Below are 16293 nucleotides of genomic sequence, written 5' to 3'. Positions count from 1 at the left end.
TAAATTATTTAGAAAAGATTATTTTTGGATTTTTGTTTATTTTATTTTAAAAATAATAAAATTAATTAAACTAATTTTCAATTAAATTAACGAAACTAGATCAAAAGCTAATTAAATTAATAGTTTAGAAAAGATTATTTTTGGATTTTTATTTATTTTATTTTAAAACTAATAATTAATTTAACTAATTTTAAAGTAGTAAATTAAATTGCTGAATAAAAACTTTAGCAAATTCAAATGAGAGTAAGGTTTACCTAGGCAAGGAATCCGAATTGTGAAGACTCGGGCTTTTATCGGTTACGGGAAAATGCTATGGGAACCGGGAATCTAAAGATATGAAGCTCTAAGAAACCCAATGAATCCCTAATTACTCTCAAGGTGTCACCTAAGAGAAAATCGTAGAGATCATGTAAACATACCGGCTTATTGGCCCACTTGTCAATTCACCAACTATGATTAATTACCCTAGAAAACAGCTAACTCGTTGGTTTCACTATCTCAATGCACCTAAGTACACGTGGTGGTCTATGAACAGTATAAAGGACATGGGTAAACAGTGAAATTTAGGCTAAAATAGGCAAACCTCCTATCAGATAATTTAACCTAAAACCCTAACAACGCAAACAAACCCGACAACTTATCACCCGTTGGATATTTATGTAGGTAAGAATATAAACTTCTAATTTAATGCCAAAATCAATTTCTATGGTGCATGAGCTCAATAAACCATAAACAAGTTGTAAACACACAGTAAACAACCCTAACATGCAACCTATAATTGAAAGACATTCAATCAGGCAATATGTGAAACATTCATTCAAGCACAAGTCAAAAGTAAATACGCATGAAACACATCCAATAAATCTATTCAAAACTTTTAATTAATCAAAATCTCATAAACAAAATCCGAAAACCGTTTAAAAAGCTTAACCGATCAACAAAACATCATCCAAGCTTAGATAACTAAAAGGGTTTAGCCAATAATCATGTTCAAAACAGCCAACAAATAATTATATTCAATAACTGAGTTCCTAACTAAAACAATAAATTTAACCCGAACCGAACTTGTGTTTGCTATCTTCTGTCTTGTAATGAACTGAAGCTCTCCAAGAAAATAAGTCTTTGGCACACCTCCTAAGTAATTGTAAACACCCTTGGCGGCTCCCTAATATTGCCGTCACTCCCAAGAAAAATAATAATCACCAATAATGATGTTCCCACAAAAACACACACATATATATATACTAGTATGTGTGCCCGCCTGTTGCGGTGGGTACGCAATAGGGATTCGACGGTTTGCAGCGTGGAGGTGATGCGATGAGAATTCAGTTAGTAACTGTTTAGGCGTTGTGGCGAGGGCCTGATGGGCATTTGATCGTGATTGGTTAGACTCATGAGCCATGCAAGTGAACAAATGATTTATATAGTTGAATAAGAAACGAAACTATTGTGATTAGAATCGGATCTAACGAGTTAACTATGAACAATGCATAACTATACGACGTTATAAAACGAGTGAGATAAATCAGGAGTTGAAACTGACGTTAGATTAATTTGGTTGTGTAAGGCAAGCCATTATTGGTTTTAAACATTTTATTCCATCCCTTCAAAAATAGAAATAGTAGTTTAATTGTGCGTATGAGTGTGTGTAATACGTTAATTCAATCCATTATAGACCCTACGTTGACTATATATGATTTTGTCTATAGCATAACTAAACAAAAAAATGCATACAAGTAATAATAGCATGTTATCATAAATACATGTTTTTTCATTGTGAAATTCACTCGAGCTGAGGTGTAATGATTGGATCGTACCAACAAGAAAAGCTAGGTATCTGAACTATAGTGACAACAAAAAGTATCGCATGTGCGCATTTTAGTTCCAATATTCTTCGCTTTAGGCATGCCCTAATCAAATGTAAATGTGATAAACTTTATAGTCCTCAAAATATTCACTGCATAATAAGACATATTAATGTATAAAATTAGTAATTTTTGTGAGAATTTATTCTCAATTGAAGTGATATTTATAGGATTATAGTCTTACTTTGTTCAAGCTGAACCAATGCGTAAATGACTCTTTTTTGTAGCATTTGTATTATTTTCGGTTGGTAAAAGGTTGGTTCATTATAATACTGACATTTGATATAGCCAAATTTGTAGTCGCTATGATATAAGATACAATAACTAAGGTTTAACAATTATGAATTTTTACTCAGTATGTAGTGACGTCATATTTCCTCTATTCATAATGTTTAACAAGATCAATGGGTGAAAATCCATTCTACTCATAGTTTTAGTCCAATTAATAATATGGAAACTATTAAAACTTGGTATTACAATCACATGACCTCATTAAGGCAAAATATTCATCGACGTTAAACAAGGGAAAAAAACTTATCATTTAAAAACAATATTATATAAATTTCTTGTGCAGAGCCGTCAACATCATATGCTACATCAAAAGAATCAGTCTTCATTAAAAAAAAAATAATATATAAATATATGAATGTGCTCCAACAACTCTAAAAAATAAATATATAAGATTGCTTTGTACCTACCAAACAGGAAGTAACTTATGTATTGAGGGAGGCGGGGCTGTGTTTCCGGTACCGGATACCTCTCCTGCCACCTCCCACTTCCATACTATATCTATTATAAAGGACTTATTTTATAATTGAGCTCAATTTATATGTTTAATACAAAATTAACAAAATTAAGAAATTTATCTGGTATAGAAATTTGGATACATAAACTCATATGGTGTCATAACAAGTAAATTAAGGCTGCTAATTCTTGTGTGAGTATTTTATGTTGTTGACTTGTTGTATATTGATGGGCTGCCATATGTTTAGGTATATTTCTTGGATACACAAAGTACACCATGCCATAGGCCCATAACAACTTAATTTAGCCATACAGACTAATCAAGTAGGCGTGCTTGGTTTTGTATGTTTTAGATTAAAGCTTTTTGAATTTATGTTCCATGTTTTGATTGTTTTTGATGTGTTATTTGTGAGTAGGTTTCAGATGAAAGTGTTGGGATAGCAAGAAGTGGTCTTCCAAGGACTTTTACATATCTTTATAGTACTGCACATGATCCGGTTTATGAGCGGTTAGATGTTGGATCCACGGGTGTGGTGACAATGGCGGGTTATAGATACAGGTTACCTATTAGCCAGTTGTATGCTCGGTATTTTGGAGGGTATTTGCAAATTATCTCTGTGGAAGGCTATGGTATGTTGATAAATTAAACCAATTTGACACCAATATGGTTGGTTATATTTGTTGATACTTGAAGATAATGAACGTGTGTTGTGTTGTTTTTTGTTGCAAGAACAGATGCGTATCTTCACTTGTCGCGTTTGGGAGATTCACAAGAACCTTTACGTTGATAACGTGTGCTTTCATGTTGATTAGGGAACATGTATAAATGTGTGTTTAGATCTAAATATTTAGGGTTTGAATGTAATAGAGCAAGAAAAACATGACATGGGTCCAAAATTGCATCATGGTGTTTAATATCATATTCATATAGCTAATCTTAACTTGTTTGATAAATAGGGTATAAAAGCAGTGTTCAAGTTGTACCAAAACTAAGCCAATCAACCCAAACTTACAAGGGTAGCACAAACAATCAATAACCATAAATTTTTTTACAACTCTATTTATTACAAGCCATTTATAACTTTTTAAAATGAAAAGATTCAATTATTAACAACCAGTTATAAAAGAGAAACAAAAATCCCTAGTGGCAAAAATTAAAAAAAATTATTAAAATATGAAGTTGTATAGTTTTAACCAACCACAACATTTCATTTCTATTATCAAAAACAAAAGTCTAAGCTGTTACTACCCACAGCTTTTACATTCTATCAAGATTCAAGAATCAACCAACCAACCAACCTCTAAGAAAAAAATAAAATAATAATAATAATAATAATAATAATAATAATAATAATAATAATAATAATAAGATTGCATGATCAATCGGCAGCCATACACGGATCTGTCTTTCGAAGATCTGCAACCAAAGGCTTCAAACTGCTTACATCCTCATCTTTTGTTGAAAAGTAGGTTCGGAACGGAAGCATTGATATATCGGGTTTCTTGTACAATGAATCTTTTAGGAATACGAAATCACCTTCGTTCCCCGGTACCTATAATAAACTGATAGGAATCATATTCTAGTTTTAGTCCTAATTGTCATTTGTCTATTTTGGTAGGGGGTTAAGTGTAATTATATTTCTATAAATATGTATCAATAGCCAATAGGGAGAGGAGAGTATGTTTATGTTGAATAAGGCATTGCCATGGCTCCTGCTTATGTAGTTAGATAAGGCTAGGCCCGGAATTTGTAACCTTTACGTTTCGTTAATACAATCGTTCTTCCATCTTATCTTTATTATCTGATCTTCACTTTATCTATCACAATCGTCACATATATTAAACCCTAACATTGGTCCGACCTGCTCTGACCTGCCTAGATATGCCGTTTTACTCTATTCAAACCATGGAAACCCTAGCTCACAATTCTAGATTTACTCACGAAAAGCAGATTCAATAATTACAATATGATGTTTCTAAAATTAAAACTACACTAAAAACAATGGAGGTTGCTCATGGTGAATCTAGAGAATTTCGAAAAGAGGTGTTGAAATGGATGAAACAACATGAACAGAATACTGTTGCTGGGTCGCTTGGTTCGAGAGCCAATTTCGGTGAGGTACTTCCCTAATCCTGTCTCAAATCTGTTCCCGATAGGGATTTTAGTCCCAAATCTGCTTCCGATAGGGATTTTTCAGGTGGTCTTCCGTCTCTAATAGCTCAATTGGAGGCAATCGTTTCCAGATCTGAAGAGCGCTTGCATTTTTTGGGCCTCGAAATTCACAATCCATATGGGCAATTGGATAAGGATATAAGTTCCTCAAACCTTGATTTGTTTGAAATTAAGGTTTTATGACATGATTCGGGTGTGGATATTTCTAATTTAAGGCCTGCAACTACCACTTCGATTTCTAGTTTCACCAAATCTGAAAATCCGGTTGATAATCTACAACCAGATTTGTTTGAGTTCTCACTGAACCCTTAAGCTTCGTTCACTTCCTTTGATTCAGATGTGAATCCAATTTTTGTACCTCAGGTTCATCCAAGTCATTCAAATATTGGTAGTAACTTGCTTCTTCAAACTTTTGAGTGGAAACCAGGTTGGGACTTTGGTTGGCTCGACTATACCAAACCTCTTGCTTTTGATTTGAAGCTGTTTGTTTTGGATGAGGATCCTAAACCACCTGACCCGTATGCAAACCTTAAATCAGATTTGTTATGGAAACTGTTTCATGGTTGGTGCAAGACTACAAATCAGGTTGATGCGGGTGTTGTTGGTTCATATCATTTGTGGGTAGTGAATGGGCAGGGTCGGCCACCTGAAGACGCAACCAAGACGATCTCCACATTGGATTTGAAGTTAGTTAGACGATTCCAGTCTTGAGGACAAGACTGTTTTGAAGGGGAAAGTAATGATAGGAATCATATTCTAGTTTTAGTCATAATTGTCATTTGTCTATTTTGGGAGGGGTTAAGTGCAATTATATTTCTATAAATACGTATCAATAGCCAATAGGGAGAGGAGAGTATGTTTATGTTGAATATGGCATTGCCATGGCTCCTGCTTATGTAGTGAGATAGGGCTAGGCCCGGAACTTGTAACCTTTACGTTTCATTAATACAATCGTTCTTCCATCTTATCCTTATTATCCGATCTTCACTCTATCTATCGAAATCATCACATATATCATACCCTAACATAAACCAATATAACAAACAAAATGTGAGCATAATAACTTGATTAAATATATAGATCCAAATCAAGAATTATACTTGGCCTCTAGCCCAAATCGAGTTCCTTGCAGGGTTTATCTTGTATACCCACACATTTTAACTGTACTTTGCGCATCCCTCCCATACGACCGGACATCTTTTTACCTTTGAATACCTGATTCAGAAAATCAGATCCACCAAAATGAATGTTGTAAGAAAGCACAAAGAAATTAACTAATGGAAAAAATGAGCACGCATATAAATATAATAATAACATACCTTACCCGGAGCATCTCTCTGACATGTAGAACTCCTTAATTATACAAAGGAATATTTGAAAATGATAATATTTGCGTACACACACATGCATTACTTTATCAACCGATTTATTCTCAAACCGGTTTTGACCAAACTTGACCAAATCTATTCAGATCAACCGGTTTTGGTTAAAAAACCGATTTGTACACCTCTAAAAAAATAAAAGTAGAACTTTAATATAAGCATAAAAGCAAATATATAATTTAAGTAACGGATCAAAACAGGACAGGCTAAGTTGACCTACTTTTTGACCAAAATCATACCTGCAATATGTAGATTAAAATTGAAAACATACTATAGTGAGCATTCATTGGACTATGAAAACTTACAAGAGAGGACATATTTTAGGATTTCAAAACTTTGATTGTACCACCTCATTAGATTACCGAATGCCTGTGTTGGTATTCAAGATGCATTAAAATCCTTACTTTGACCTAAAAGTCCAGCTTAGAAACAAAAGTATGCTTCTGGTTCACATTAAGAAAGAAAAGAAAAATCATTTTATTATTACTCCTAACAGAGTTGACCCATATATTAAACTAATATAACTTTTTATAATTTAACAAGTAACCGTGCCCGTGCGTTGCCGCAGGGCGTGCAGGTTACATGTTCGTACGTGCTGCATATGTTGTGGTTGTTTGTTTTTTAGATGCACATGTTGCTAAAGCTGTTCATACATACTGGCCAACCATCATTTAGTTCAAAATACAAAGTGGTTTTGCATACATATTTATCCATGGATTTGATATTGGATGCCATTCAAAAGTTTCTTGTTTGATTTCATTCTATGGTTTGGAGGCTTCTTCTTTTAGCCTGCTAGTTGCTTTATTTCATAGATGAGCTCGTGTCTTGTGTTTTCCAAAAGTGAGCTTTCTTCTTCATTCCATGATCATGAAAGGGTTATATGTGGCTTGATTTAGAGCCTCTTTTTCTTGTTTTGTTCTTCAGCCCCTGTTATCAGATAGATGATTAATTCAATATTGGATGAACGAACGGAAACTAACATAAATGTCGAACGTTGACTAACACTATTGAATGAATATTTGTGTTCGTTTGTTTGTTTAATATTAAACGAATGAACATAAAATAATTTCCATAATCTTTGAGTTGTTTGTTGTGTTTTACCTAGTTGTTGTTGCATTAGCCTTTTGCCTTGAGATTTTGCAGCTGGTGTTGCTGGGTCGAGGGGGAGTGTTGCTGGTGTTTCTTTGACACTGTTGACTGCAAATGTGTGGTTTGCTTTGACTGTGACCATCATCTCTCTTGTTTTTCCAACGGCTGTGAAAACGGGTGGTGGTGGGTTTTTTTTGGTCTTTGTAGCCATGAGTTTTGATGAGGTCACTACATGGTATTCCGAGGAGAGCTGTCATCGCGTCATTAAAGAAAACTGCTGGCACGTCGGTTGTGTTGTCAATAATGATAGCGTTGAGACAGTACCTAGTAAACATAAGTTTAGGAAGTTCATACCATAGAAGTGTATGTAGAAAATTAATAAACAGTAAAATAGCTTAAATGAAGTTTGGTGATTTGTTGGTATCGTGGTCCTCGCATGAGAAGCCATGTGGGTTGTTCCTCTGTGGATGCATGTGCTTTCCGCATTCGGGACACACGACATAGAACCACTTTGTGTCTGTTGTTATGGACTTTATGTGTGCGTTGCATCTGTGGTTGTTCTGTATTTTTATATCTTTGTATATTAGTGTTGTGCTTATTTCTAATTCAGTAAAATTATTGCTTACCGGTTGTCGATGGGGATTCTTTGTGAGTATATCTGCGAGTGGGACTGATTGTTGATCTGCTGGTAACATTAGGTTGTTCAACCTGCTACATGTTATTTTCTTGTTAGTGTGATGCTATTAATAATAATAATAATAATAATAATATCTAGGGAGAATTTAGCAGCCTCTTTGCTGTCAAATTCTTAACATTCACTGGATTCCTCAATCCCCACCATTTTTCATAAATCAAAATTTATATATAAAAAAACAAAAAAATTATTCAAGAAGAGAAGTTGAAATATTACTATTATATGTTGTGATTTTTGTGTACCTGTTCACATGATGGATGATATCTGGGAATGTTGGGTCTACGGTGATTGTTGTTGCGACGGATGTCTCTAGTTGTGGGTGACCTATTACAATAGCTGTTGGTTTAGTATTTTGAAAATACATGTTAATTTTGATGCTATTGGGATGTGTTTACCCATGAATTCTGTAACAAATGCAGATGTTATTGATAGGATGCTTCCCTCCTTGATTTTTTCTGGAACTTTGATGTTGTGGCTTGGCCAGAAGGTGAATTCTAGTGTCACATCGCTGCATGTTGTAATATAAGAAATTTTAATAATAATAATAAATTTTTTTATCCATATGTAATTTTTTTAATAAATGGTTAATAATAATAATAATGATAATAATAATAGTAATGATGATGATGATGATGATGATGATGATGATGATAATAGTAATAATAATAATAATAATAATAATAATAATAATAATGATGATGATGATGATTATAATAGTAATGATGATGATGATGATGATGACGATGATGATGATGATGATGATGATGATGATGATGATGATGATGATGATGATGATGATAATGAGGATATTTAGTCTATTTTTTCCAAGGGATTCAGTTTTGTGAAAAAACTAAGAAATCGCTATTTTTAGGAATGGACATTATCCTAGAGCAGTAAATGGGTTTTATATTTACAATAGTATGAGGTAGGTAAGTGACTGACCTTAGCATTATCTCCTCGTCAACAATTGTAATCATTCTCAGATTTGTTGAGTTTGATGTCGTTGATTTTACTACTTTATAGCTGTCAGATATCACACGCCCAATGTAATCTGTAAATGCAACATATTGTATTGGTATATGTGATAAAGAGTAAAGAGTTGAAATTCTAGTTGGTCATGTATTTTACCGGTAAGCCTTTTTGTGCCTTTTGTTCTTGGCATGAGTTCATTGAAGGTAGCAAAATCAAAGTAGTGGTCAGGGATTTTGTTGTTGGTTGATGGAACAAAAGTTGCTTTCATTCCAAGACTTAGGGATGCATCGTGAGCTACCACTGGCATATATGTTCTATCTGCTAAGATTATGTAGTCGTTGATTATATAGCACGATTTGATGCCGATAAGTGAATCAAAATGGCTTTTGTGATTCATTGAGGCTGTTGCTCTATAGAATATCCCTAGCATGAGGTGTTATATCAGTTGACATGTAGGTTACAATTCATTAATGTTAAGACGGTAGTACTTACATGTTCATCGATGAGCAGATAACATAGTTCGGGCTTGTTGGCAGTGCGAGTCCATTTTTTCAAGATGCGAACTTCTATTGGTGATGGAGTTTCAAACTCTTTGATTTCAGAAATGCGCATCATAGACATTTGTGTAAACCTGTAGTTTGCAATTGAAAGTTAGACAGTTATTATCGTATTCAAAAGGTGATTATGTGCAAAATGTGAAATCCTAATGGCAAACCTGTTCCTAAAGATAATGTGGCATTGTTATTTGCTACCTATGTACCACTGTTGCCTATAATTGTTCTTACTATAGTTAGTAGGTTAGCATGGTATTTACGTATATGTATGTAAAAAAAGGTGTAAAGTATTTCTTTAATTGGTATGTATGTGCTATGACTTATTCATGTATTATGTGGCGCAAGAAATCCGAGTAAACTATGTTTCTTGTTTCAGATGGTTCATTGTCTTCATGTGGTACTATTAAAACTTTTAGCGACTCGGGTTTGGTAGCTCTAGACATTGCTACATATAATTGACCATGACTAAAAACTGGTTCTGGTAGATAAACGCCGATCTTGTCTAGCGATTGGCCTTGGCTTTTGTTTATTGTCATCGCATAGCATGGTTTAATTGGGAATTGTTTTCTTTTTAAAACAAATGGCAGCTCTTTGTCTGTATGGGTCAGGATTATTCGTGGTATATATACTCGACGACCGATCATTGTTCCAGTCATGATCTCGACCTCGATAATTCTTTCCAACAGATGGGTAATTATTAGTCTTGTACCATTGCACAGGCCTGTGGTTGGATTCATGTTTCTTAGAAGAATTATTGGTGTTTTAAACTTCAGTTCTAGGTGGTGCGGTGGAAGGCCGTTAAAGTTCAGCAGGTTGAGGTATTCGTTTGGATATAACATCTCTGTGTCTCCATTGTCACCCGCATGTGGAACAATTGAATTTATGCTACTGTAAGTTTTGCTTGTTCCTGGACACATGGATAGTATATAATTGTTTATATGTTGTGTAGTTTCGTTTTTGGGGCAGACAATCGCCTTTTTAGAGAGTGTTGTCGCTGAAGGGTTTTGTAGGGTTTCAACATCGTATATGAAGTGTATCAGTCCAGAAAATGCTGTATCTGAGTATTGAATAATTTGTTCGGATGGAATTTGTATTTTCTTTGTATTTTGAGGGTCATCCTTATGGGCTATGCCTAGTTTTCTGTTGCCTAATGATATGAGCCATGAGGAGAACCGTGCGATGGAGGATGCTTCTGATTGGTTCATGCCAGGCCTTTGTAGCCTCATGTTTTGGGTTAGTTGATATATCTTAAAATGTCGCCATTGGTATGAGTTTGGTAATGAAGATGCAATTATAGATGATATTGACGCTTTATGAACAATTGGCAATGTTTGTCTGAAGTCTCCTCCTAGCAACATCGATTTTCCACCAAAAGGCAGGTACGGTTTATCAAGAATGTCTTGAAGTGATTTATTCAATGACTCGAAGCATCGTCGATCACTCATTGGTGCTTCATCCCAGATAATTTGGACAGCTTCAGTTATCAATTGGGATAGGTGAGTATTTTTCTTGATATCACACAAAGAGTCATCTGCCAAATCAAAGGGTATCTTGAACCGAGAATGAGCGGTTCTTCCGGAAGGCAACAATAACGACGCTATTCCGGAAGCTGCAACCGCAAGCACTACATTACCTTTGCAGCGGATAGCGGAGATAATTGTTGACCATTAGAACGTTTTCCCGGTTACACCATGGCCATAGACAAATGCCAAGATCTGTTTGCCGGATGTTATAGCTGTGAGCACGTCCTCGTATATTGCTTTTTGCTCAGTATTTAATAGAGCTTTAGATGCCTTATGTTCACGTGAGAGTTGTTCTCTATCATAGTTTTTCTCTTCCATCAGTAGAGTGTTTCGTAAACGCTCCATGAAATTTGCTGACGGCATTGGTAAACCAAATGATGATAAATTGTTACCGTTAGGACTTGGAATCAGCAACAATTGAAGCTCGCATAGAACAGATTGTTGTTGTTCAGTGTCGTTGGCTATGTTATAATTTCGTGCTAAGTCATCAGACATTTTGGACTAGTGTACGTTCTGGACTAGTGTACGTTCCACAGTTGTAATGGATTTGAAATGTCACAATACAAAAGCATATGGATGAATAGCGACCGTAGCTCGGCAGCAGTGGCCAAACCTGCTGCATCGTTAAAGGTAAAAGACCACTCGTTGCCATATTGAAGCAAGCCGAGCTTCGCGCATGCATCGCGAAAAGTTGAGCAGATATGGCCATCTACTGTCCGAATCGAAGCAAAAGACTGACAACCTCTCTGATAATTTAGTAGCAATCTAAGACAAAACTTTTCTCCTGAGCTTGGATGTACATATATCAGTCTTTTTATGGCTGGAGTTATACCATATGAACGTCTACGCCAAGTCTTTGATCTAACGTCCCACGTGTATTCAAGCAGATAATCGAGTATCTTAGGTGTCACCCTGACGGATCATAACGATTTTTGGAAAGCCATTCTGTTAACGTTGTTCGTGTAATAAAACTGTTTTCAACAATGTTGTTCAGGTTTTCATTATCCCTAAATGTTACGTTTTGTGAGTTTTCTAGGTGAACAGACAGAACCTGAACCGGTGGATTCCTCTCGTGTATCGGAAAATTGAATATTCTCCAAGAGGCTTCATGTGGGCATATGAAACGACCGTCTACAAAGTTTTGGATCTCATCTACGTGAGACGGAGCCTCATTTGGGATAGTGGGTTCATTAGGAGACTTTGCGATCTTGTAACAAACACGATCAGAACCTTTAGAAATGTATTTGAAAAGATATTTAATAAGCATACTCCAGCCACAATACTCGACGTTAATGTGTGCCATGAAGTGTAGACAAAGAGCACGGTTATAAGGAACAACATATCTACTGTCGACAACCACATATTTCTTGTTTACAGTAAACCCCGAAGGTCTGCGTCTGTAATGCACGTAGCCCTTCTTATTGAAGAAAGTTGTTGTCTGGAAGTCCTTGGGGAAACCTTTTGAACATGATCCGATAAACATGTAGGTTGAGCTTGGTCTAACTAAACCGCATGGACAATGAATCATTAGCTCTGTAACTACCTTATACAGTAATGGATCTTCATCAGGGTTAGGTATCTCAGCATATATGAAGCTATCAATTGACGTTGGTTGCATGACAGCAAACGTTCGGTTTACCCAAAGCAATAGATGTCAACGAGGGAGACCTCTCTTCTGAAATTCTATCGATACATCGCATCAACCTGGGAGCATTAGCCGATATGGTACATCAATACATGTTCCTATGCCCATTCCAATCTTGTCTAACTTTGCTAACTCCCCCTTCTCAACCCGTATCTTGTTCGTTCTGGAAACACGTCTTCTTATTCCATCTTTTCTCGAATCTCCTTTAACGGAAGAAATAGAAGCTCAAGAAGGAATACCAAAACCTAGTTCACTCGCTGAGTCTCTTTGCATCCATGGCTGAATGGTTAAAGCGCCCAACCGGGCAAATTCGTAGGTTCGATTCCTGCTGGATGCACTTTTTACGTTCAGTTCAATTGCTGCTCACAGAATTGATACATATAGCTCGCCCTTATAGCTTATGGGGCACTACAAATCTGCTAGAACGTAAATACAAACATTGCATCATAGCTGCAATTAAAGACACACAGTTTGAATGAACACGAAGCAAATCTAAAGGCATACCTGCAGTGACCATCCCGAAAGGTTTTTCTTCTTAAGAAAGTCTATGAGAGATTTAACCTTAATTTGGCAGACTCTTGCTATTATAATAGGACGGTCCTCTGGTTTGAGGGATGGGAAGCTAGACAAATGCCTTTGAATCTCTGGCCATCTCACATTACATGTAAAAGTTATGAAAAATTGAGGATTTCCATGGACTTCACATATTGCAAGGGCATCCAAGTAGTGCTTGTACATATAACGTGGCCCACCGGTGAACGAATATGGCAAAACCATGCATTTTCCTATTGATCGACCTTATGAGTCACCTCGTTCAATGGCGTCATGAATGCCTTGAAAAATTTCTGAACGGAAAACATTTTGATTCATCCTAATGTAGTCCAGACGACTTTGTTCAATGGATACGTACGCATCAACAATATATTGCTGCAAAAGACGACCTCCCCTTAACATATGGGTGTGTATGTTTAGTCTAGCATGCAACAGATAACTATAGTACATGTTCATTGACAGTTTACGATCACTATTAGAAGTATTGTTACGCAGGCTCATATCGGGAGACCAACCACTTTCACCATGCAAAAAAAGAAGGGGATACTGTAATGGCATATACGACTGATGAAGCTTGCTTATACGTTGTGGGACTCCATTCTTGTGACGAGTGACAACATCAAAGCTGTTGCATGAGGAAATTCCATCATGAATTATAGCTCCAATAGACCCCGGGAAAAGGCTTGTCATATGATTGAGCATAATGTGAACTGTAAAGATGAATGCTAAAGTCTGAGATGTCAGAGGAGCTGCATAAGTCTTTCGCTGTCTGAAAAAGTTTAACCAATTCATTAGTGGTGTTTAAGGCATCCATAAGAAGTCTCACGTTCTCTTGTCTTATGCGTGAACGACCGTCACTGGAAAACACACCAATCCTATTTGAAAGCTCGTTATCGGTATCGTACACATACATCTATAAAAGAAGTGGTGCTTCATGTGGAGGAGGACAAAGACTACCAATCCAGTGATGTATCTGGCCCTCAACCTTGAATACACACGGACCGGATCCATCATTTATGAAATCATCAACTTTGGCACCAAAAGATGTCATAGAGAACATGGAGTTATACGCTCTGACATTCATTAGAAAGTCAGTTTCCCGAAAAAGCCTAATAATTGAGTCAGGAGGCATTCTTGGGTAAGGTAGCACGACACGACCACCCCTACAACAATGTGAATACTTGGGAGGCCTACCGTCGGGACCAGCTTTGAGGTGCTCATCAAACCAAAAGAAAGCATCAAAAAATTCACATGTCCAGTTACAGTCTCCGTTATCATGGTAATCTGAGTGACACATAGACGTAGCCGACAACAAAGACATGTCATTGGCAGAACGTGATTAAGACTCGACGATGTCATTAGTAGATATGTGAGACATTTTTTATATCGGAAAAGCAACGTTAGAGGTTCATTTTCGCCAGTTCGACATAAGGAAAGCGGAAACAAAACAACCAAACGCATACACAATGTTTCCAGAAAGTAAATATAGAAAAATACTAACCTAAAGCTAATTAGGAACTTAGCAACATAGGAAAAACAGGGCTTCTACCTTAAACTATAGCTGCAGCATAAATATTAAAGACAAACTAACACATTAGAACTTACCGAAAACAACGCGTGTGGCAAATGAAGGGAATGCAAGTCACTGCATAATTCAACATCGAAACTGATTAAAAAAATTGGTAAGCACATAAAGCAACAACAAATATAGAAAGTATATCATTCATACATATAGGAAACATAAGTATATATATATATATAAGCATGTGCAAATGTTCAATAATGTGGGTAAAAGTGAAGGTCCACATTTCTTTAATAGACATGTCTTTAAGATTATGAAACCAACAGTGACAAACATTTGACTCAATTTGTTATGTGTTTCTAATCAAACCAAAACGAATTTATCATTTTGTTATGGTTTGTTTGTGATGAGCGTTTTTGGTACCGATTACCGGCACTTGATTTGTCACCATCAGTACCGAATCGGTACCGAGTTTTTAATTTTCGGTCCAAGAGTTTCAATCAAAGCTGGAAATCGAAAACACATTAAAGTTAAAATATCATTAATCTCATCACATGAATAACAAACTTGGCTAAATCGTGTTTATATTCATTTATTTTTCTTTTAATAATAATAATAATACCCACATATATGTTTAGGTATACGTTCATGTTACTGAATATAAGAGAAATATGCAGTAGAAACAATGAGAAAACAAAAACTATAGAATTTGGATGTCTTTTTCTTATGTTAGTTTATAATCTGGTATATTTTTAATTTTTTGTTAACACAGGTCGTTTGAAGAATTAAAATACAACATCTTCTTAAAAGAAGATGAGTAGTGTAGTTTAGTGAAAGAGAATTGTAACGTAACAGGACCGTTAACGGTACCGAGTCGGGCATTTTGGCAATACCAAATATTTCAAATTTTCGATATTGGTACTGGTCCATACCGGTAACATCCCAAGCTCAAGAAAAAAAAATCCTATTATGTATTCACCAACGATGTCGAAAATGTAAAGACACATCTCAAACAAACCAATTTAGTGAATATATTTCACGAACTCAGAAAAAGCATTTCATCAAACACCTGGTAGGCACCCAAAAGATCAACAACAAACAGCATTCTCAATATAGTATGTCATTACTTCAATTTAACCTAGCATGCATCTCTAACAAATCAGCTCATTAAACAAATCATATGCACAAAACAGTTAATCAAACACTTAATAAGCATACTAAAGATCAACAAAAGAAAAATAAAAGCTAATATAAAGCATGATGGCTGAGTGGTTGACCTGCAACATGAGAAGAGGAAGAAGATACTGAGCAACAATAGGTGAGAAGTAACTTCAATTTTCATGTCTACAGGAATAATAGGAAGAAGTAACTACACACTCAGTCGTGGAAGAAGAGAGGAACGCCATGTGGGTTAAAATAAAAAAGCCTACCTGGATCAAAGGCTGTATCGCTTTACGAACATGAACTTTAGGCATCAACAGTTTCACTTTCTTGCTACAGTAGATTTCCTCTCACAGTCAAGATTTACCTTTTAATTATAATATAAATATGTTATTTAATATGAGTAATATTGCTATA

General features: G+C 35.7%; 2 protein-coding genes and 1 long non-coding RNA gene across 3 annotated transcripts; all 3 read right to left on the bottom strand.

Annotated features, from left to right (window-relative positions):
• Nucleotides 1-7742: 7742 nt before the first annotated feature.
• On the bottom strand, nucleotides 7743-8268 carry LOC143565432 (uncharacterized). The gene is made up of 3 exons (XR_013141068.1): nucleotides 8190-8268; nucleotides 7880-7961; nucleotides 7743-7813 (listed from the first exon to the last, which is right to left on the bottom strand). It is a non-coding gene; the product is annotated as an uncharacterized LOC143565432 (long non-coding RNA).
• A 1044-nt stretch (nucleotides 8269-9312) lies between these two features.
• LOC143565431 (uncharacterized) lies at nucleotides 9313-11491 on the bottom strand. The gene is made up of 4 exons (XM_077052404.1): nucleotides 11164-11491; nucleotides 10311-11106; nucleotides 9412-9550; nucleotides 9313-9342 (listed from the first exon to the last, which is right to left on the bottom strand). Exons 1-4 carry the CDS (start codon nucleotides 11489-11491, stop codon nucleotides 9313-9315), a joined length of 1293 nt encoding a protein of 430 aa, XP_076908519.1.
• A 412-nt stretch (nucleotides 11492-11903) lies between these two features.
• LOC143565430 (uncharacterized) lies at nucleotides 11904-12614 on the bottom strand. Its single transcript, XM_077052402.1, has one exon. It carries the CDS (start codon nucleotides 12612-12614, stop codon nucleotides 11904-11906), a length of 711 nt encoding a protein of 236 aa, XP_076908517.1.
• Between the last annotated feature and the right edge of the window lie 3679 nt (nucleotides 12615-16293).

The sequence above is a fragment of the Bidens hawaiensis genome, unplaced genomic scaffold (genome assembly GCF_021521415.1).
Source record: "Bidens hawaiensis isolate Kalapana, Puna unplaced genomic scaffold, B.hawaiensis_p1.1 tig00022333_1, whole genome shotgun sequence".
Taxonomy (NCBI): Eukaryota; Viridiplantae; Streptophyta; class Magnoliopsida; order Asterales; family Asteraceae; genus Bidens; species Bidens hawaiensis.
Note: the sequence above shows the minus strand (reverse complement) of the source record. Positions and strands in the feature narration are given on the sequence as shown.

Coding starts and splice junctions, on each gene's coding strand:
- LOC143565431 (XM_077052404.1), bottom strand. CDS start 11,491: ATGTCTGATGACTTAGCACGAAATTATAACATAGCCAACGACACTGAA. Junction 11,107..11,163: donor GGCATTTGTCTATGGCCATG/GTGTAACCGGGA, acceptor TCCGCTGCAAAG/GTAATGTAGTGCTTGCGGTT. Junction 9,551..10,310: donor GACAATGGAGACACAGAGAT/GTTATATCCAAA, acceptor TGCAAACTACAG/GTTTACACAAATGTCTATGA.
- LOC143565430 (XM_077052402.1), bottom strand. CDS start 12,614: ATGCAACCAACGTCAATTGATAGCTTCATATATGCTGAGATACCTAAC.